Below are 20,889 nucleotides of genomic sequence, written 5' to 3' on the forward strand. Positions count from 1 at the left end.
GTACAGCTCCATTTATTCAATGGACTCAAGGCCTAACGGCAGTTTCCACACAGAAGCGGATTGCTTATAGATGGAGACTTTTCATGACCAAGTATAATGAAATTAGGAACTCATTTATATAAAATAAAGTAGGTTGAGGGGGGAGGGGGGAAATGAGTTATATGAGTGCATTAGAAATAATAATACATCTATTTGGATAATATCAATATTAAAGGTAATGGTAAAGGGACCCCTGACAATTAGGTCCAGTCGTGACCGACTCTGGGGTTGCGGCGCTCATCTCGCTTTATTGGCCAAGGGAGCCGGTGTACAGCTTCTGGGTCATGTGGCCAGCATGACTAAGCCGCTTCTGGTGAACCAGAGCAGCGCATGGAAACGCTGTTTACCTCCCTGCCAGAGCGTTACCTATTTATCTACTTGCACTTTGTGCTTTTGAACTGCTAGGTGGGCAGGAGCAGGGACCGAGCAACGGGAGCTCACCCCGTCGCGGGGATTCAAACCACTGACCTTCTGATCGGCAAGTCCTAGGCTCTGTGGTTTAACCCACAGCGCCACCCGCTTCCCTAATATCAATATTAGGTAAGTATATATGAAATTCTAACTGTTATGGTGATATATTGTGCCCTAAAAACAAATAAAAAATAATTACAAAAACAATATATTAAAAAGCATTTCGACCACTGCAGAAGAAGAAGAGTTTGGATTTGATATCCCGCTTTATCACTACCCTAAGGAGTCTCAAAGCGGCTAACAATCTCCTTTCCCTTCCTCCCCCACAACAAACACTCTGTGAGGTGAGTGGGTCTGAGAGACTTCAGAGAAGTGTGACTAGCCCAAGGTCACCCAGCAGCTGCATGTGGAGGAGCGGGGATGCGAACCTGGTTCACCAGAATACGAGTCTACCGTTCTTAACCACTACACCACACTGGCTCTCTCAGTATATCCTATAATGGCTTTGCCTAATCGCAAAGTTGGACCCTCCGAAATCCTTCCCACGGAAAGCACGGGAGCACAGCCTTGTACCCAGCGCATTAATTCTACCTTTTAGATCTGCTGCTGCAGCACAAGCAATGACATGTGTTCAGTACTAGCTCACATCGTGCCCCCTTGGAGGCTTAACTTAGCAGCCTACCCACTGTCAGCTGTCATCAGCCTCTGCATTCTGGGGAGAGAGAGAGCAACATTCAAGCGGGCTGGAAAATTCCATATTAGGAAAGATGAAAGCTGCTTTTGTTCATAGGTAGAGCTGGTAAATCTGTACCTGTATAAATAGTTCTCCCTCGTTATTCAAGGAGATTGTTCATTGAGTCATAGGATGGGAGGGGCCAGATGGCCATCCCATCTTGGCTCAGTGCCGGGGAAAATGTTCTGTAGAAACCTGCATCAACGTATTCTATTAGGAGTAGGTACGGGGATGCGGGTGGCACTGTGGTCTAAACCACTGAGCCTCTTGGGCTTGCCAATCAGAAGGTCGGTGGTTTGAATCCCTGCGACAGGGTGAGCTCTCACTGCTCGGTCCCAGCTCCTGCCAACCTAGCAGTTCGAAAGCACATCAAAGTGCAAGTAGATAAATAGGTACCGCTGTGGCGGGAAGGCAAATGGTGTTTCCGTGCACTCTGGTTTCTGTCACGGTGTTCCGTTGCGCCAGAAGAGCCAGTGTGGTGTAGTGGTTAAGAGAAGTGGACTCGTAATCTGGTGAACCGGGTTCGCTTCCCTGCTCCTCCACATGCAGCTGCTAGGTGACCTTGGGCCAGTCACACTTCTTTGAAGTCTCTCAGCCCCACTCACCTCACAGAGTGTTTGTTGTGGGGGACAAAGGGAAAGGAGAATGTTAGCAGCTTTGAGACTCCTTCGGGTAGTGATAAAGCGGGATATCAAATCCAAACTCTTCTTCAGTCATGCTGGCCACATGACCCGGAAAGCTGTCTGTGGACAAACACTGGCTCCCTGAAAGGGAGATGAGCACCGCAACCCCATAGTAGCCTTTGACTGGACTTAACCCTTTACATTTTTACCTTTATTAAGAGTAGGCAATGCTGTGCTCTCCAGATGTTGTTGGACTACAACTCTCATTATCTTTGGCCTTTGGCCATGCTGGCTTGGGGCTGGCAGGAGCTGGAGTCCTGGAACATCTGGAGAACATCGTGTTAGCTACCACAACCAATGTAGACCAAGTTTGGTCAACGTTCATAGACTCAGTCAGAAGCCACTCTGTTCTCTCTCTCCTGTGATCCAGGGACTAAGAGTGTATTGGCCACACAGCTCCATTTCTTCCAAGATCTCCACAAGAAAGCCAGCTAGCAGTAGGGGTTTCATCATTACTACAGCATAGACATATTTGCGCAAGCCTGGGACAGTGCATGCAAACATGACTGTTAACATTACAGCGGCCATCCCCAACATGGTGGTTTCTCAACGGTTCGGACGCCCAACTCCCATCAGCCTTCGCCAGCATGGTCAGGAATAGTGAGTACTGAAGTTTGGCAATGTTTTGGGTCAACAGCTTCAGGATATGGCAGTGCTTTACTTTTCCTGCCCATTAAAAAATGGCTGCCGTTCCATAAAATGACTGAATTCAGGAGCACCAGGGATGAGGAAAGAGTCCATTTTGATTTTTCTGTTTCTCATTTTTTCAATCTTGAGCTCAGTTCTCCACATTTCTTTTTAGTCTTTTAAAAATATCATTTTCATTGGATTTTGTATGATTTTTACAAAGCTAAATATGAAAACATATTAGTTTGTGATTTTTTTTAAAAAAAGTCATCATGAAAATTTGCCCATGTTCTTAGAGGAATTTCTCCTAACACAAGTTTCGTATGCAATTCTATTTAATATCTGTCTCGGCCACCCAGGACTGGTCCCAGCTCACAAGAGACCTCACTCCGTTGCAGCTTATTTACAGGAAAAGTTTATTGAAGATTTCTGCTTCTCATACAGTTCAGCATTGTGGCCGTACGTCTGCCACGTTAGACCGCTGAAGTCCCCTCTGACTCCTCCCCTCTTCCGCACCAACTTAATAGCCTGGCTCTAGACCACCTCTTCCTCTCCTTTCTTTTCCGCAGGGTCTTCCTGCCCCCCTGGGTTCCCTCTCTCCGTGACTCGCCTGAGGCTGAATCCTCTGCCGCCTCTTCCCCCCTCTTTCTGGCTTTAGGGCCGGGCTCCTCCCCTGAGCTCTCTCCACTTCCGCGCGCCTCTACGTTTGAACTTGGCGCGCGTACGTTGCTGCTGACCTTTCTTTCGACCGCTACACCACCCCCTGCTCTGCTCTCCACCCTTTCCGGCTGAACACCCTGCTCCAACCCCCTCTCTCTGTTCTCTCCTAATCCTGCTCCCTCCGAGAGGCTGACGACTCCACCCCCTTTACTCCGTTCCGACTGAGACGTCTCTTGCTTCCTCTGTCTTCCACTGGGCTCCTCTCCGCTTCTCCCTTCTCCTCCCCTTTGCTTGATTAAGGTAACCCCCTTTTGAGAATCCTCTGACTCGCTGCTCAGACTCGTGGATTCCCTCAGAATTCCGTCATCTTCTTCCTCATCCTTCTCCCCCTCCTCCCACTCGCTCTCCGTCTCCTCTGTCATCTCCTCCTCTCTCCCAGAAACCCTGACATCCATCCCCCCCTCGAAGCCCCCCCTTCCCCCCTTCCGCTCGTCGGGGACCGGTTGTGGAAACTGCGGCTCTTCGGGGGTAGGCTCAGGATACAGGTCGTCTACGTCAATGTTCTCCGCTGGCAGTTCTGTGTAAGTGTATTCGAAGTCGGGTTCTTCCCCCAAATGCTTCTCAGTCTCTGCTTCCATCGCTACTTCCTCCGGTGCTGCCCGCCAAGGACCTATCAGCCACCTCTTACGCCATTCCTCCTCTGGCTGCTCCTCCCACCAATAAGGGGTTTCCGTGTCCACCCCCGAGCACGATCCCCTGGGCGGGCTTGATTCTGGTGTTCTTTCCTCGGGGGAAGAGAAACCCCTGAACGTGCTATCTGACAATGTGGGTGTGAAAAGCCAGTCATCAAAGTACTCAGCTGGCATGGGTCTATGTGGGAAAAGTGCATGGAACTCTTCTTTCAAAAGGGGTTCGTCTAACTCGTAGCCTGGCACCCAACTATTAGCAGCGGCTGGTGTGCCCTCCCTGGCGAGAAAATATTCAACTCCCTCCTCCCCCCATCTCGAGTCCAGTATCTCTGTGACCTCGTTAAGAGGTTCTGGTCTTGGCGATTCCCCCCTCTCAGGCGCCCTCCTACGTGGCTCTGGGGGTGCTCCTGACTCTTGAAACCTGTGTGGGGTTTTGTAGGGAGTGAGCACCGACCTATGAAAGACCGGGTGCACCCTGGAACCTTCCGGAAGGGCTAGACGAAAAGCCACCGGATTGATCTTAGCCTCAACTTGATATGGCCCTAGCTGCCTGTGTCCTAACTTCTTCTTGGCCAATGACCTGGCCGGCATCGCGTGGGCTGCTAACCACACCCAGTCCCCAACCTGGATGTCCTCTCCCGCCCTCCTGTGCTTATCGGCCTGCACCTTATACGCCTGTTTTGCCAGCTCCAAATGTCTCCGCAGCTCCTCGTGCACCTCTTGCAACTCCGCTGCAAACTGGTCGGCATCTTGAGGCCCCCCCCCTCCTGGTGCCGCAAATCTCGGGAAGGTCCTGGGATGACGGCCATTGTTCGCGAAGAAAGGCGTCACCCCGGTGGAAGCGTGTTTCGTGTTGTTGTAGGCGAATTCAGCCATCGGCAGATAGTCCACCCACGCCGCAGGTCGCTGGTTGGCGTAGCACCGCAGGTACTGCTGCATGATCGCGTTGACCCTCTCCGCTTGACCGTTGGTTTGTGGATGCCTCGCCGATGTCAGGTTGATTTTGACGTGCAAGATGCCCAGAAGCTTTCGCCAGAAAGTGGAAACAAACTGGCGCCCCCTGTCGGACAAGACGGACTGCGGAAGTCCATGCACTCTGAAGACGTGATCGATGAAGAGCTTTGCGGTCTGTTCTGCCGTCGCCACCTTGGCACAAGGGATGAAGTGCGCCATCTTGGTGAACAAGTCCACCACCACTAACACCGCCGTCTTACCTCTGGAGCTGGGCAGGTCTGTAACAAAGTCCAACGCTACCCTCTCCCATGGTTGCTGCGGTGTCTCCAGCGGTTCTAGCAATCCCGCCTGCTTCTGGTGCACTGGTTTGGACCGCTGGCAGATATCACACCTGGCGACGTAGTCCGCCACCTCTCCTCTCATCTGGGGCCACCAAAAGTCTCTAGCCACCAACTCCATCGTCTTCTCTTTGCCGAAATGGCCTGCACTAGGGGCGTCATGCAACTGTTGCAAAACCTTGGCTCGAAGATCGTCGGTGGGCACGTAAAGGGCACCCTTACGAGTCAAAAGTCCATCTTGTAATTGAAACTCATCGTTGTCTCGCGACCCTCCGCGTAGCTCCTCCATCTTAGACTGTGCAAACTGATCCCTTTGCAACGCGCGTCGCACCGCGTCCAGGTCGACTGCGATGGTAGCGCACGTCCACGCCTGCGGTGCGAAAATGTGCTTTGCTGCGATTGGAGCTGCTTCCTCCAAGTATTGCGGCTTTCGGGACAGCGCGTCTGCAATAACATTGGAGTCTCCTGGGATGTATTCTATTTTGAAGTCGAAGTCCGCAAAGAACTCCGCCCAGCGCATGTGTCGCTGGGTCTGCAACTTAGCCGTCCGCCAATACTCTAAGTTCTTGTGATCCGTGCGAACTTGCACCGTGTGCTTGGCTCCTATTAAGAAGTGTCGCCACGCTTTGAAAGCTGCATGAATGGCCAACAACTCCCTGTCCCATATGGTATAATTGCGCTCCGTCTTGCTGAGCTTCCGGGAGTAGAACGCACCCGGTCGCCAGTTGCCTTGTGAATCCTCTTGCAAAAGAACGGCCCCAACCGCTCTATCTGACGCATCGGTCTCTACCCGCATGGGTCTGCCGGGATTCACGTGGAGCAGCTGCTCTTCGGAGGCGAAAAGACCTTTAAGCGTCCGGAAGGACCGCTCCGCTTGTTCGGTCCAGACGAACTTCTTCTTCTTGGAACTGAGGGTGTCAGTGATCGCCGCCGTCGCGTTCGCAAAACCTTTAATAAACTTGCGGTAAAAATTGGCAAAGCCGATGAACCTCTGGACCTCTTTCCGATTTCGAGGGCTTTTCCAGTCCAACAGCGCTTGAACCTTAGCCCTGTCCATGGCCAGTCCCTCGTCGGACAACTTGTAGCCAAGGAAATCAACCTCTCTGACATCAAACTGGCACTTTTCCAACTTGGCGTACAGCCTGTGTTCCTTCAGCCTCTGCAGGACCTCCCTCACGTCCTTATCGTGATCCTCCGGCGATTCCGAGAAAATCAGGATATCGTCGAGAAAGCAGACACACTTCTTGTAGAGGAGACCTGCTAGCACGTGGTGCATAAATGCTTGAAAAACGTGGCTGCCATTTTGGAGGCCGAAAGGCATGACTCTGTATTCGTATGTGCCCAGAGGGGTGAACATGGCGGTCTTCCACTCATCTCCTTTCCGGATGCGGATGAGATTGTAAGCTCCACGTAGGTCCAGCTTGGTGAAAATCTTGCCCCTCCTGACGGTCGCTAAAAGGTCGTCAATTTTGGGCATGGGGAAAGCTTTGGGCTTAGTCAAGCTGTTGATGAACCTGTAATCCACTATAAGCCTTTTTTGGGGCGTGTCCTTCTTCTTCACAAAGAAAACAGGGCTGCCTCCCGCTGCTTTAGATTCCTGGATGAAACCTCGCTTGAGGTTATGGTCTATGAACTCCCGAAGCTCTTGCATTTCGTCCTCCGACATGGAGTACAGCTTGGCAGCAGGCAATTGCGCCCCTGGCACTAAATCAATCGCGCAGTCGTAAGGCCTATGAGGCGGCAACTTGTCAGCTTCCTTCTCACAGAAAACCTCCAAGAATTCCTGGTACTTGTGAGGCACTGTTTGCACCATACCCAGATGCAATGGCTGCTCAGCTTCTCCTCCCTGATCGGTCTGAAAGCAATGCTGAGCACAATACGATGAACAAAAGTTGATCTGCCTCTGGTACCACGCAACCGCGGGACTGTGCCTCTCCAGCCAACTCATGCCTAACACGATGGGTGTGTCCGATAAGTGGGTGACATTGAAACTAATAAGTTCTCGATGGTTGCCAATCTGCATCATCATGGGAGGGGTTTGCTGCACCACTTGCCCCCCCAGCAACTTCCTGCCGTCCACCGTGACCACGTTCAGAGGCGTCGTTGCAGGCAGGAGCGCCATGTTGTGCTGCTTAACGAACTGCAGTCCCATGAAGTCGGCGTTGCTTCCCGAATCGATCGTTATTGGAACCTCGAGGAGTCTCCCATCAGGCAACTGGAGTGTTGCTGTGAGCAGAACTGCCGGTTTGGGAGGCAAAGGGTCCACGCTCTGCAGTGATGCTGGGGGCTTGTCTACAGATCCGCCTGGCTGAGCCCCAGTAGCTCTGCTTCCAGCCAGGCACTGTCGTTTCCCTGAAGCTGCTCCCCTGGTTGCACCTCTGCTGTTACAGTTGCCAGCGCTGCAGTGTGCTTCTGGAGCCTCTGGGGGCACTCTTTCGCCATATGGTGCGCACTGTCACAGATGTAACACTTCCTGGTTCCTCTAGGAGGCTTCGCTTTGGCTGCACCAGGGACAGGGCTCTGGGATGGCTTCTGAGCCCTAGCACCACCAATCTCCATTGGCTCCTCTCTGTCCTTCCCCATTGGCGAGGGGTGCGCACGGCTGAAGTCCCTGTGCACAAAAGGGAGAGTCCTTGCTTGCGCACGCGCTTGGGGCCCGTCCTCCTCGTGCCACGGACGCCCCTCATGTCGAATTCCAATAGCTAAAGCGCGGTGCACCACGTCTTCTAGGGTCTGGGGTCTGTCCCCCCTAGCGATCTCATCCTTGATGGGGGGGCTCAATCCCTCCCAAAAAAGATCTCTGACCGGCTTACTGTCCTTTGGCCAATCTAAGGCGGTGAGCAATGCAAAAAACTTAGAGTGGTATTGGCGCACAGTCGCTTTCCCCTGCCTCAGCCCGTGCATTTGACGGCGCGCAATGTCCACATCCACAGAGGATTGAAAACAAGAATCCATCGCTTTGATGAACGCAGTTGAATCGCGACGGGCCGGTCCATCTTCGCGCCACAAATTGCGTAGCCAAGCCCTGGCCTCCCCATGCAGGTGCGAAACAATGAACCCCACTCTCTCCTCCTCATCTTTAAAATCGTGACGGAGTAAGTGCAGTGCATATACAACGTCCGCTCTGAAATTGGGATAGTCTTGCAAGTTGCCATGAAAATGCGGAACTAGGGCACCCCCCCTCCGTCCAAGCGCAATGCCCTCCGCTCTGGATCCTGGGGCCCCCGCCTTGTCCGCGCGCTCCCACCTTGCCTGCAAATCCTGGCACGTCTTCTCCAAGTCGTCATTCTTCTTCTGCGAAGCAATGACTGCCGATGTGAGAGCGGTAACCTGATTCCGCAATGCAACCAGCTGCTCCTCAGCGCTCATGGCTGCTCCCGTTCGTGAGCTTCGCAAAAAAAAATTTTTGCTTTTTGAGAGGGGACTTACTGTCTCGGCCACCCAGGACTGGTCCCAGCTCACAAGAGACCTCACTCCGTTGCAGCTTATTTACAGGAAAAGTTTATTGAAGATTTCTGCTTCTCATACAGTTCAGCATTGTGGCCGTACGTCTGCCACGTTAGACCGCTGAAGTCCCCTCTGACTCCTCCCCTCTTCCGCACCAACTTAATAGCCTGGCTCTAGACCACCTCTTCCTCTCCTTTCTTTTCCGCAGGGTCTTCCTGCCCCCCTGGGTTCCCTCTCTCCGTGACTCGCCTGAGGCTGAATCCTCTGCCGCCTCTTCCCCCCTCTTTCTGGCTTTAGGGCCGGGCTCCTCCCCTGAGCTCTCTCCACTTCCGCGCGCCTCTACGTTTGAACTTGGCGCGCGTACGTTGCTGCTGACCTTTCTTTCGACCGCTACACCACCCCCTGCTCTGCTCTCCACCCTTTCCGGCTGAACACCCTGCTCCAACCCCCTCTCTCTGTTCTCTCCTAATCCTGCTCCCTCCGAGAGGCTGACGACTCCACCCCCTTTACTCCGTTCCGACTGAGACGTCTCTTGCTTCCTCTGTCTTCCACTGGGCTCCTCTCCGCTTCTCCCTTCTCCTCCCCTTTGCTTGATTAAGGTAACCCCCTTTTGAGAATCCTCTGACTCGCTGCTCAGACTCGTGGATTCCCTCAGAATTCCGTCATCTTCTTCCTCATCCTTCTCCCCCTCCTCCCACTCGCTCTCCGTCTCCTCTGTCATCTCCTCCTCTCTCCCAGAAACCCTGACAATATCTATACCTTTTCCGGCAAGCCGTTTCCCTCTAATGTAATGATTTTGGAAGGAGATATGCCATTGTCATCAATATATGCATCTTTACGTACATTTCTCCATAATATATGCATTTTAGTACACATTATTTGCCTGGAAAACACCACTGCAGAATTGAGAGAAGTGCTTTGGTCCACTTATTGTACTGGGAAGTGTGAACGAGGGAAGCTTCACCTTTAACTGCAAATTAGACTGAACCCCCCACCCACCCAACTCCTAGGGTTGAGCCACCGCTCATGAGATTGGGAACCTTTACTTCCACTGATGGGATCCTAGGAGAGACCCTCCTCTTCTATGAACAGAACCTCTCTGTTCACTGTTGCCATTTCCTCACGCCCTATGGGCACCTGTCACACATACACAACCCCTTTCATGAGGTAGGTTAAGCTTGTAGGGGTGCGTTCAACGCTAGCCATCCACAGTAGACCCATTGAAGTTAATGGGCATGACTCACTTCAGTTCATTCATTCCAGTTGGGTCTATCCTAAGTCGGATACAACCCATAACACCTACTTGCCCACAGGTTGCCCAGTGAGCTGTTTGGTTGGAGAATTTAGGCCCTCACAGCAGCTGCCTTAACTCCCCCCTCTGTGCTCTCTGCCGTCGTTTCTCGTCATGGGGAGTTCTCAACCCTAAAAAGGGGAGATATTTTCCCTAGCTCACTTGCTTTGGATAATTATGAACTGAGGGGCAGATTACTTCTGCCTTGGGTGTGCCCCCCCCAAAAAAGTCCACCGTTCGTAAACCAAGCAGAAAGACAGCACCAGCGTACTTGTAAAAAACATCCCCAAATAATCATGGGAACTGTAGTTTGCCTCTCACAGAACTACATAGCCCAGCATCCTTAAGAAACCACAGTTCCCAGAAGTATTTGGGGTGGGGGGTGTATCTGCTGCATTAATGCCCAAGATTCTCTCAGGAGTGAAGCCTTGTCTGCCTCTGGTGAGAGGTTTTCAATGGCTCAAAGAGTCTTTCCCTCTGTTTTCCGAAATCTTTCAGATAGATCCTTTTCACCTTATCTGTGGCCACCGTGCGCTCTTTATCCATCGGCTAAGGCAATCTCTCCTTTACAAGCCAGTCTCCTCCATCGGTAGTTTGTAAAAGCCAATAAGGAATGCAAAACATTCAGGCGAAACAGTGAAGACATGGAGAGGCCAAAAATTGAGGTATATAATCAGATCTTTTCATCCGCTTGACTGCACTGAGTTTTTTCTGAAAAGCTCCACAAAGTGGGAAAGAGATTTGATACAAATATATACATTTTAAAGCTGACAAGTGTCTGTGCATTATTTTATTTTTTAAAAGCCTCTCCGTAGGGAGTGGAGTACCGTGCAGTTCAGTGAGTCATTTGGTGGGTGCTTCCAGATGGCTGCTTATTATGGGATTGCCGCTCTTCGTGCATGCAGCCTCAGTTGTATCCTCCTCCCCGCCCCCGGCCATGCCCTGTTTAATCCAGACTTCCCATTTCTGGGGGGGGGAATCTAATAAGGGAGTTCCAGACTGTTGCTATTTTCAGATGGGATTTCGTCCCGTCCAGGCAAATTCAGGTTGTACTATTAAAAATGGATATTGAGCAACTAAACCACTTGCTCACCCAAAGGGAACTTTTTTTGCCATGAGGAAAGTGGCACCAGAAAGTTTGGCATGACACTTGCCCAGCATGAGGTCACTTGACCTCACTGCAAACCAATCAGAATGGACGTGCAATAAATAGCTAGCATCCTCTAACCTCCCTGTGGACTTTGTGCAAACGAATCAACGTAAATGATGGCAAAGCAGATTATCTGGAAGCAACCTCTGTAAAGGACAACATCCCCACCTGCTGACAATGGCCCACATGCGATACCTGAGTCCAGGGGTCGGCAACCTAAGGCCCATGGGTCACAAGCGGCCCATGGGGGTCGTTTAATCAGCCCATGGACCCCCACTGCCCACTTGGGAACCCCTACCGCCTGCTTGGTCAGCTCCTGTGCGCCACGCTAAACCGGCGCAGAGCAGAGCGGGGACTGCCTTCCACGAGGCTGGCCGGCTTCCCATTGGCTGCAGGAAGCTCCTGCAGCCAATGGGAAGCTGCGCACCCCTCCTCCACACAGGAAGGAGTGCCGGAAATAGCATTTGAGTGTGCATGCGCACGCGCACACACACACACACTCCGGCATACCGCGGCGTCTGAGGGACCGTGAACCGGCCCAAGCCACAAAAACTTTGCTGACCCCTGCCTGAGTCCAAGGCTAATGTCTCCCAACACCTTTTCACGTGCAGATTTAGGGGGGGGTATCAGTGAAGCACTAAGCTGCCTAGACTTTCCACCTTGGTCCCCAGCTGCGATGGCTCCTGAGAGGGAAGAGACACTGTAGGGAGGGCAGTAGTGGCCGCTGCGGCAGCTACCGCCACCGCCGGGTTTTCCCCTCCGGGTAGCACTAAGCGGGCACAGCGGCGGAACTCCTCGTTCTTCCACGTATAGAGCAGCGGGTTGAAGGCAGAGAGAGAGCAGAAGAGCAGCCAGCTGGTGATCTGCAGCCCCCGGGGCATGGGCCAGAAGAAAAAGCCCAGCAAGCTGACCCACACCAAAGGCTGTGTGGCCAGGAGGAACGTGAGACAGAGGAGCAAGACGGAGATGCTGCTCAGACGCCGGGCCCGCCGGGGAGCCGCCGGGGCTGCTGGGAAGGGGAGCTGCTGGAGCAGGTGGAAATTGAGGACGCTGACGCGCTTGACACTACCCCTCACCCTTCTGACAATCCCCATGTAGCAGTAGAGCAGGAGGACTGTCTGGCTGAGGACAGCCAGGGCTACCAGAAGGCCCATGTAGTTCGAGCTCTTGGTACTGGTGCCGTTTCGATACTCCTGCCGGCTGGGTTGCCACATCTGCAGTCCTGGGGGGACGGAGGCGAGGAGGAGGGCCAGCCCCCAGGACAAGCTGATCATCCAGGCCGTGTGCTTCCTCTGGTAAACAGCCTGGTACGTGATGGGCGGCTTGGTGATGAGGACATAGCGGTTGAGGGCCACCAGCAGGTGGGAGAGCAGTGAGACGATGAGCCCAAGGCCCACCAGCCCAGCACGGAGCAAGCGGTACCCTTCTGACCGCACTGTCGGGGACCCGGAAGGGAGCAGTCCCTGCACCGCTTCTTGCGGCATCCAAAGGCCACAGACACTCAGGTCTGCAACGCAACCGTTGACAATGAAAGCGTTGCTGGTGGTGCGTAGTTTCCTGAAGGTGAAGACCAGGTAGATGACCATGATGTTGGATATGGTCCCATAGATGGCTAGCAGCAAGTAGAAGAGAGACAAAGAGATCCTCGTCCCCAGGGAGTCTTCTTCACAAAGCAGCTGTTGCAAGGATCTAGAGCTCCAGGAGGAGGAGGAAGAAGAGGAGAAGGAGATATTGGGCATTGTGTGGCACACAAATGAGGCTCTCCAGACCAACCCTCAGCACTGCTCGGTTCTGGAGAAGGCTAAGCTGAGCCAGGAAGAAATCCAGGAAAATCTCCTAGACCAGGCAGAACACAGCAGGAGCCAAAGCAGATCGTCAGAAAAGTACCAAACATACATGACGTCCCAGAATGTAGACGGTGATCTCCAAAACAGGCAAAGAGCAAGACTGGATCCCATGGGAAAACACCAACTTCTCAGATCGTGACAGGTCTCCAGAGTCAGTTGTTGGCAGAGGTGAAGGAAGGGATACGTGAGTCTTCTTCACCGTATTTCTACACAGAGGAGGCTGCAAGTATTCCAGATCATGAAAGAAGAAGCTTGCCGATGGATCCAAGGCTGCTGTTTGCAAGCCAGGCAAGCAGAAGGAAGGCGAAATTCAGAGCTTGCCTCCAAATCTCCATGACTGCAGCAAAGTTAGATTCTCCTGGTCGAGTGCAGCCAGCAACGAGTGCCCAAAGACAGGCAGGCGAGCGAGAAAGCAAGCAAGGCAGGAAAAAAAAGAAGCCTCAGCTGTGGAAATACCAGGAGTCCCAGCACCCTGTGGGCAATGGCCTCAAGAGCAACAGCAGCTCATCTGAAGACCTGGAGCATCTTCTCTCGCTTTACAGCATGCACACTGTATTATCAGCCTGGGGAAATTCGGCGCTTCCCATCTTTATGAATTATTCAGCAGGTTTCAGGCTTGCGAGAGCAGGAGGGAGGGAGAGGGAGGGGAGGGGGAAAAGAAAAAGAAAGAACCCAGCTTGCACTGAAAAGCCTGCAATTACAGAGACAGATCTCTCTCCCCCTGCCTCCATCGCCACCCACTGGAGTTCTCAAATCACACCCTTCTGGTCTCTTCCTGGACCTCTCCTGTAGCACTGATTTTCAGGATGGAGAAGAAATTCCTTTGCTCACATCTACTTCCATTTCCTCCGACTCCCCTCCGTGAGGATGTGGTTGGTTTATTTCCTCCTTTTCCCCTTTTTTTTTTAAAAAAAAATAAAAAATAAAAATCTAATTTTAGATCCAATCTTTAGTTGCAATATGGGGAGGAAAAAACCACGCTCTTGCTTAAAACATTCTGCTCCTTGGCAACAGAGTCTTCATCATATTACTGTGCCGATTCTCTAGTGTATTTTTGCCATAGGGTTCCCCCACCTCCGGAAACCTGTCCTTGTGAATGCAAAGCGTCGTGGCAACGGAGTTGAGAAAGGTACAAAATAGGAGGGATGCAGTACATGGCTTTTCCTAAGAGAGGGAGGGGGCATGTGCTGTCCTTATATTGAAAGCTGCCGATTAACATGCAAAAAGTGATCTCCCTGCCCGAAAATGCCCAAGGTGGGTGCACCAAAATGCCCCAATCCAACAAGGTGGAAGTTTCCCATGGGCTTGGTCTGGGGGGCGGGGGATGGACAGCTGCTCCCCCTCAATCAAGTAAATAAATAAATAAAATACTTAACTAAAAGTAGGAATGACCACAATATTTGAAAGCACTCACAGAGGTCACTTAGATGATGTCGTGGCGCGTTCGAGAGTTGCAACCGACAGAGCGATAGGCGTGGCTTCCGCAAACCGACCAATCGCATCGCAGGTAGCTCAGCTTCTGGAAGCTTCTCATCGTTCCTGGCCTTCTCTCCTGAGAGTACGCCCCTGCGAGGCCTGTCTAGAAACGACTGGAAATTCCCCACAGGCTATTTATACTGCGGAAAGCCCCCAGGCCCCAGTCAACGATGTTATTGTTATTATTTTTATTTAATTCCCTAGTTTTGAAACCACTGAAGATTTTGACAGATTTCCCCCCGAGAGCGTGAGGTCAACAGAAAGTCATTTAAAACAACTGTTGGGGAGACGTTTCATTCCGAATCTGCTAGACAGAGCCAGACGGAGCATGATGACAAGCTGGTGCCCCCCCCCCAACATAAATCCTGCTACGCCCAAGAAGTTGTCTACTAGGCTTGTAGCTGATGCAAATTCCAGACACCTTATACTTTCTGGATGTGTGTTTCAATGCACCTGGGGAGGTACATACCTATTCAGAGACTGTACGGAGGCCACTGGGGTCACATTTCAAAGCCAGATCTACCCAATCCGCAGTTTATGAAATGCAGGCACCCCCCACTTACGCGCACCCGACTCGTTCGCAACCGCACATGCATGCGCTGGCAGGAAATAATTAAATAAATAGAACGGTACCAGGAAGTACATCCAAAAAATGAAGATCATGGCCACTGGGCCCATCACCTCCTGGCAAATAGAAGGGGAAGAAATGGAGGCAGTGAGAGATTTTACCTTCTTGGGCTCCATGATCACTGCAGATGGTGACAGCAGTCACGAAATTAAAAGATGCCTGCTTCTTGGGAGGAAAACAATGGCAAACCTAGACAGCATCTTAAAAAGCAGAGACCTCACCTTGCCAACAAAGGTCCATATAGTTAAAGCTATGGTTTTCCCAGTAGTGATGTATGGAAGTGAGAGCTGGACCATAAAGAAGGCTGATCACCGAAGAATTGATGCTTTTGAATTATGGTGTTGGAGGAGACTCTTGAGAGTCCCATGGACTGCAAGAAGATCAAATGCATCCATTCTTAAGGAAATCAGCCCTGAGTGCTCACTGGAAGGACAGATCATGAAGCTGAGGCTCCAATACTTTGGCCACCTCATGAGAAGAGAAGACTCCCTGGAAAAGACCCTGATGTTGGGAAAGATGGAGGGCACAAGGAGAAGGGGACAACAGAGGACGAGATGGTTGGATAGTGTTCTCGAAGCTACCAGCATGAGTTTGACCAAACTGCGGGAGGCAGTGGAAGACAGGAGTGCCTGGAGGTCATGAAGAGTCAGACATGACTAAACGACTAAACAACAACAAACCAGGAAGTGGAAGGAGAGCTCTGGAGATCTCCTCAGAGCCTGGAGAAGATGTCAGCGAGGGCGGATGAAGCCCCAAAGATACCTGAGGTACAGTGGGGCTTTGTTTAGGCTGCTCAGCTCCCCGTCTAGCAGCCGACACTCGGGGGAGCGAAGCAGGTTTTTTAGAGGGTGCTCCCCACTTTATGCGAGTTCACTTATGTGTATGGGCTCCCGGAATGTAACCCCCCACATAAATGGGGTGGGGGGAACGCCTGTAGAACGAAAACTGAAGCACAGCCATCCGCATTCATCCAAAAATAATAATAAATGATGCAGTTCTCCAACCAAGTACGGTTTACAAAAATCCATATGTGTAAGGTAAAAAAATACGCATAAATATGAATATATTGGAGAAAATAACATTCAAAAATGCGTTCTTTTAGGAGGAATTGCTTGCAAAAATCTGGACTCTATAAGTCAAAGCTGCATACAAAAATGTGCCTATTGGGATAAATTGACAACAACATGCGGAAGAATTTTCACGAGGATTGCAAATTGCTGCAGAAATGTGGAGAACTGGATTTAAGATTTGAGAAGACTCGGGAACAGAGAGGGCTGAAATTGCTCTGTCTCTAATTCAGAATTACCAACACTGAGTTACAACTGGATTAAAACCAATTCCTCTCTTCCCTTTCTTTCTTTCTTTCTTTCTTTCTTTCTTTCTTTCTTTCTTTCTTTCTTTCTTTTTTTGGGTGGGGGGAGGCACAAATCATAATGCCGGTTCTTCATTGAGATGCTCCCATTATGGAAGGCCCTTCCAAGGGAGGCTCATCTATAGCCACCTGCTGCTCTTTTGCTCCCAGGCAAAGAATATGTATCCATTTGACCAGACAGAACGTGAATCCACTGGTAAGGTTTGGTCAACTCTGATTTTTTTTTTTTAAATGCTGCGGTTCTGTTTTGTGCATATTTTACTGAGATTTTCTATTGCTCTTGTTTTTCCTTTTGCTATTCCCTTGTATGCCACTGTCATAAATAAAATTATTTATTAAACTTAAAAAGACTGTACAGCAAATACAAACTTGCACCAATGGAAGGACAGCATTTTGAAAGTAAATTATTCAATAAATTAACAAAATAGTGGATAAGAATGAAATATCCCAAGCAGCAGCATTCTAAAACCAAGGCATTTTCATTCATTCATCTTCTCTTTATCTACTTATGGACAGATATTGTGAACACTTCTGTATATTTTTGAGGAGCGGCTCACTCACACATGTAATAATAATAATAATAATAATAATAATAATAATAATAATAATATACCCCACCCACCTGGCTGGGTTTCCCCAGCAATGTGCATCACTTGAGAACTCTACATTTGACGTCTTGCAGCATATGCAAAGCTTTGCCTGTACACACCATACATTTAAAACACATTTAAAGCACCCACCCAAATCACTCTGGGAACTGTAGTTCAACCCCCACCCCCAGGACTATGATTCCCAGCACACTTAACAAATGGCAGTTCCCAGTATTTTTTGTGGGGTGTGTGTGTGTGTGCTTTAAATATATTATATCAATGCAGCCTATATGAAGATCACATAAAGTAAACTGAAGTGATAAAATCTAAAGGCAGCTAAGCAGGCCATACCAGTTCAGATAGCAGATGGGGACATACTCTTTATAATAATAATAATAATAATAATAATAATAATAATAATAATAATAATAATAATATTTGTACCCCGTGCATCTGACTGGGTTGCTCCAGCCACTATGGGTGGCGTCCAGCATATACAAAAACATAATTAAGCATTAAAAACTTCCCTACACAGGGCTGCCTTCAGATGCCTGTATGCTCCTGTGTGTTAAACAAGCAAATAAAATCCAAAATTGCAAAGTTAAAAACCTCTAGTACAACAGCAAGGTAGGTTTATCTCGCAGCCTTATCTCTACCAGAAAGCAGGTTGTTTTTGTCTGCTGTAGATGCCCTACAAACAATCCTGTATTTGAGGGTAGGGCGGGGGGCATCTAGCTGTAGATATTCCTTGGAGGAGAGGAAAAAACACTCCACACATGCTTAAAGAAGCGCTTGCTCTGTATTACCTCACCTGTTTCAGGACAGGGATGGGGAAGTTGCGGCCTTCCACCTGTTGGACTACAACTCCCATCATCCCTGACCTTTAAGCCATTCTGGCAGGGGCTGGTGGGAGTTGGAGTCCAACAACATCTGGAGGAGCCAGAGTTTTGGTGTGCAAATATTGAAAATATGGCTTCAGACTATACCACTGGCTGTGACTGATGGCTGCTATCGTCAGACGCCTCCGCCCATACACGATCAAAGCTAGACTTGGATATCAGCTGCAAATAATAGTAGTGTTGTCTGTCGAGCTAAATGCTCTAAAAGTGGAGAGGTTTCTTTGCTGTAAAAGCAGCTGAAACATGACAAAGGGGCTATGTAGCCTGTGAACATCTGCAACACCTCCTTGCATTTTTACAATTTATGGTGTATAATAAAAAAAAAATATTTTTAAAAAAATCAAGGGTGCATGCTTCGGCCGTGCATCAGGAAGCCCAACGGTGCATGTTTGCTTCCAGATGCACAGATCCATCAAACAACTTAGCCCATGGGTAGGCAAACTAAGGCCCGGGGGCCGGATCCGGCCCAGTCGCCTTCTAAATCTGGCCCACGGATGGTCCGGGAACCAGCGTGCTTTTACATGAGTAGAATGTGTCCTTTTACAGTGGTACCTCGCAAGACGAAATTAATTCGTTCTGCGAGTTTTTTCGCCTTGCGAAGCATGGATTCCCATAGGAATGCATTGAAAATCATTCCCATAGGAATGCATTGAAAGTTTTCATCTTGCGAAGCAAGCCCATAGGGAAATTCGTCTTGCGAAGCAACTCAAAAAACAAAAAACTCTTTTGTCTTGCGAGTTTTTCATCTTACGAGGCATTCGTCTTGCGAGGTACCACTGTATTTAAAATGCATCTCTGGGTTATTTGTGGGGCCTGCCTGGTGTTTTTACATGAGTAGAACGTGTCCTTTTACCGGTATTTAAAATGCATCTCTGGGTTATTTCTGGGGCACAGGAATTCGTTCATTCCCCCCCAATATAGTCCGCCCCCCCCCCAAGGTTTGAGGGACAGTGGACCAGCTCCCTGATGAAAAAGTTTGCTGACCCCTGCGGCTTAGCCTTTATCCAACTGCAAAGACATGATTACAGCCTCACGCGCTGTATGCACTTGCCATGCAAAAAGTGGGAACTGGCCCTGGGTGGGCAAAACCATTTCAAAGAAACGAAAGCTACTCAAATCATGGGAATGGCAATTTCTTGTTACTCCCCCCCCCTCCCATGGCTTTTGGAGCTGAAAACCACCTCCTGACGCCCTCACACTGCACTGGAACGAGGAGCATGGTTTGAACACGCCTCTCTAAGCTGCCTTGGAAAGATCAAGAGCCACAATGAGTGCAAAAGCACAGCCGCCATTGAAACTGTGAAGTGCTCGCCTGGCAATGGCAGTCTAACGTGCTGCTCCCGCCACCTCCTCTTCTTCCGTAACTTCCCCTTCCCAAGATGCCAGCCTGCACTTAGAACGAAAGACAAAACCCCGCAGAGCAATTCCTGTTCTCTTCATGTTAAAAAAAGAGAAGTGTTCCCTTTCTTAAGAGATCACTTTCAGAAAGGGTAAGAAATGCACTGAAAGGCTGTGGCGCTGGGAACATCTCGTCTTAAATCCAGATGAGCATCTGTCAGTCAGTGTGGACAATACTGAGATATATGCATCAGTGGTCTGACTCAGTAAGGTCATTTAGGCAGTGTGCAATCAGGTTTGTTTTTTTGGAGGGGGTGGTGGAAATGGCATGATAATAGTATTAAATTTATATACCGTATCTTTCGCTCTATAAGACGCACTTTTCCCTTCCTAAAAAGGGGAAATGTGTGTGTGTGTTATGGAGCGAATGCAGGCTGCGCAGCTTTCACTGAAGCCAGGAGAGAAAGAGGATCGATCCCTCTTGCTCTCCTGTCTTCGCTTCGCTGGAGAGCCGCTGCGCAGCTTTCTCTCTCTGCGCAGCGCCCCTTCAGCGAAGCGGGAGAAATGGAAGGGGCTCTGCTTCTCCTGCCACTTCGCTGAAGGGGTGCTGCGTAGAGAGGGAGAGCTGCACAGCGCTCCCTCAGCAAAGCAGGAGGGGAAACAGAGCCCCTTCCGTTTCTCCTCCCGCTTTGCTGGAGAGGCGCTGAGCAGAGAGGAAGAGAACATTTTTTTCCTTGTTCTCCTCCTCTAAAACTAGATGCATCTTATGATCGGGTGCCTCTTTTATGCATCTTATATGGTTGAAAAATACGGTGTATCTTGTGTGGTGCGTCTTATATAGTCGAAAAATCTGGTACTGCCTTTCCTCTGAGGATCACAGTGGTACCTCAGGTTAAGTACTTAATTCGTTCTGGAGGTCCGTACTTAACCTGAAACTGTTCTTAACCTGAAGCACCACTTTAACTAATGGGGCCTCCTGCTGCCGCCACGCTGCCGGAGCACGATTTCTGTTCTCATCCTGAAGCAAAGTTCTTAACCTGAAGCACTATTTCTGTGTTAGCGGAGTCTGTAACCTGAAGCGTATGTAACCTGAAGTGTATGTAACCGGAGGTACCACTGTACAGCATAAAAACACTGTCATGTCACTCCAGCACATACTGCAGTTGTATGTACAGCCTCACATAGCTTAGTAGATTCAAGCGGAAATCACACCAAACAAGGGAGCAACCCAGCGCCAGAGACCACAAGCTGTAGTTTCTCCTGCTTCTTGCTGGATATGCCACAAGGAATTTGTGATCCCTCTGTGTGCCATTTATGGCACCTATGCTGTCAGCTGGCCACATAGGGGAGAACTGCTAAACCCAGAGATTGAAACGCCTAAATCTAGATGGTCCAACATGCAGCCCCACCCCGAGGCCTTTTGGGGCAGCTCTCTGCAGCACTGCCCCCAGCCCTCACGCTACCTTCCTCCAGGGAAGGCTTGGACAGAGTCTTCTGGCCTCCTTCCTCAAGACTGGATGAATTTGTTCCGAAAAGGTAATCCGAGAAGGATCGGCTGTTCATGAAACGACTTGCAGTAAAACATCTATGGAAGGATCGACATTACAGAGACCTCTTTTCAGAAAAATTGCATCCTTTTATTAGATGCATGAATAGCGCTAAACTGCAAGAAAATGTCAGGCGAGAAATCATTTCAGTGGTATAAAATGTTTTACAG

At 50.0% G+C, this 20,889-nt stretch overlaps 2 protein-coding genes across 6 annotated transcripts in view; both read right to left on the reverse strand.

Moving 5' to 3' along the window:
- CDC14A (cell division cycle 14A) overlaps positions 1 to 20,889 on the reverse strand; it is a 99,646-nt gene that overhangs the window by 19,881 nt on the left and 58,876 nt on the right. The window lies entirely within an intron of this gene.
- GPR88 (G protein-coupled receptor 88) lies at positions 9,338 to 14,879 on the reverse strand. The gene is made up of 2 exons (XM_081916081.1): positions 14,284 to 14,879; positions 9,338 to 13,765 (listed from the first exon to the last, which is right to left on the reverse strand). Exon 2 carries the CDS (start codon positions 12,759 to 12,761, stop codon positions 11,649 to 11,651), a length of 1,113 nt encoding a protein of 370 aa, XP_081772207.1. The 5' UTR covers positions 12,762 to 13,765; positions 14,284 to 14,879; the 3' UTR covers positions 9,338 to 11,648.

This window comes from Podarcis melisellensis (genome assembly GCF_964234715.1).
Source record: "Podarcis melisellensis genome assembly, chromosome: 6".
Lineage (NCBI taxonomy): Eukaryota > Metazoa > Chordata > Lepidosauria > Squamata > Lacertidae > Podarcis > Podarcis melisellensis.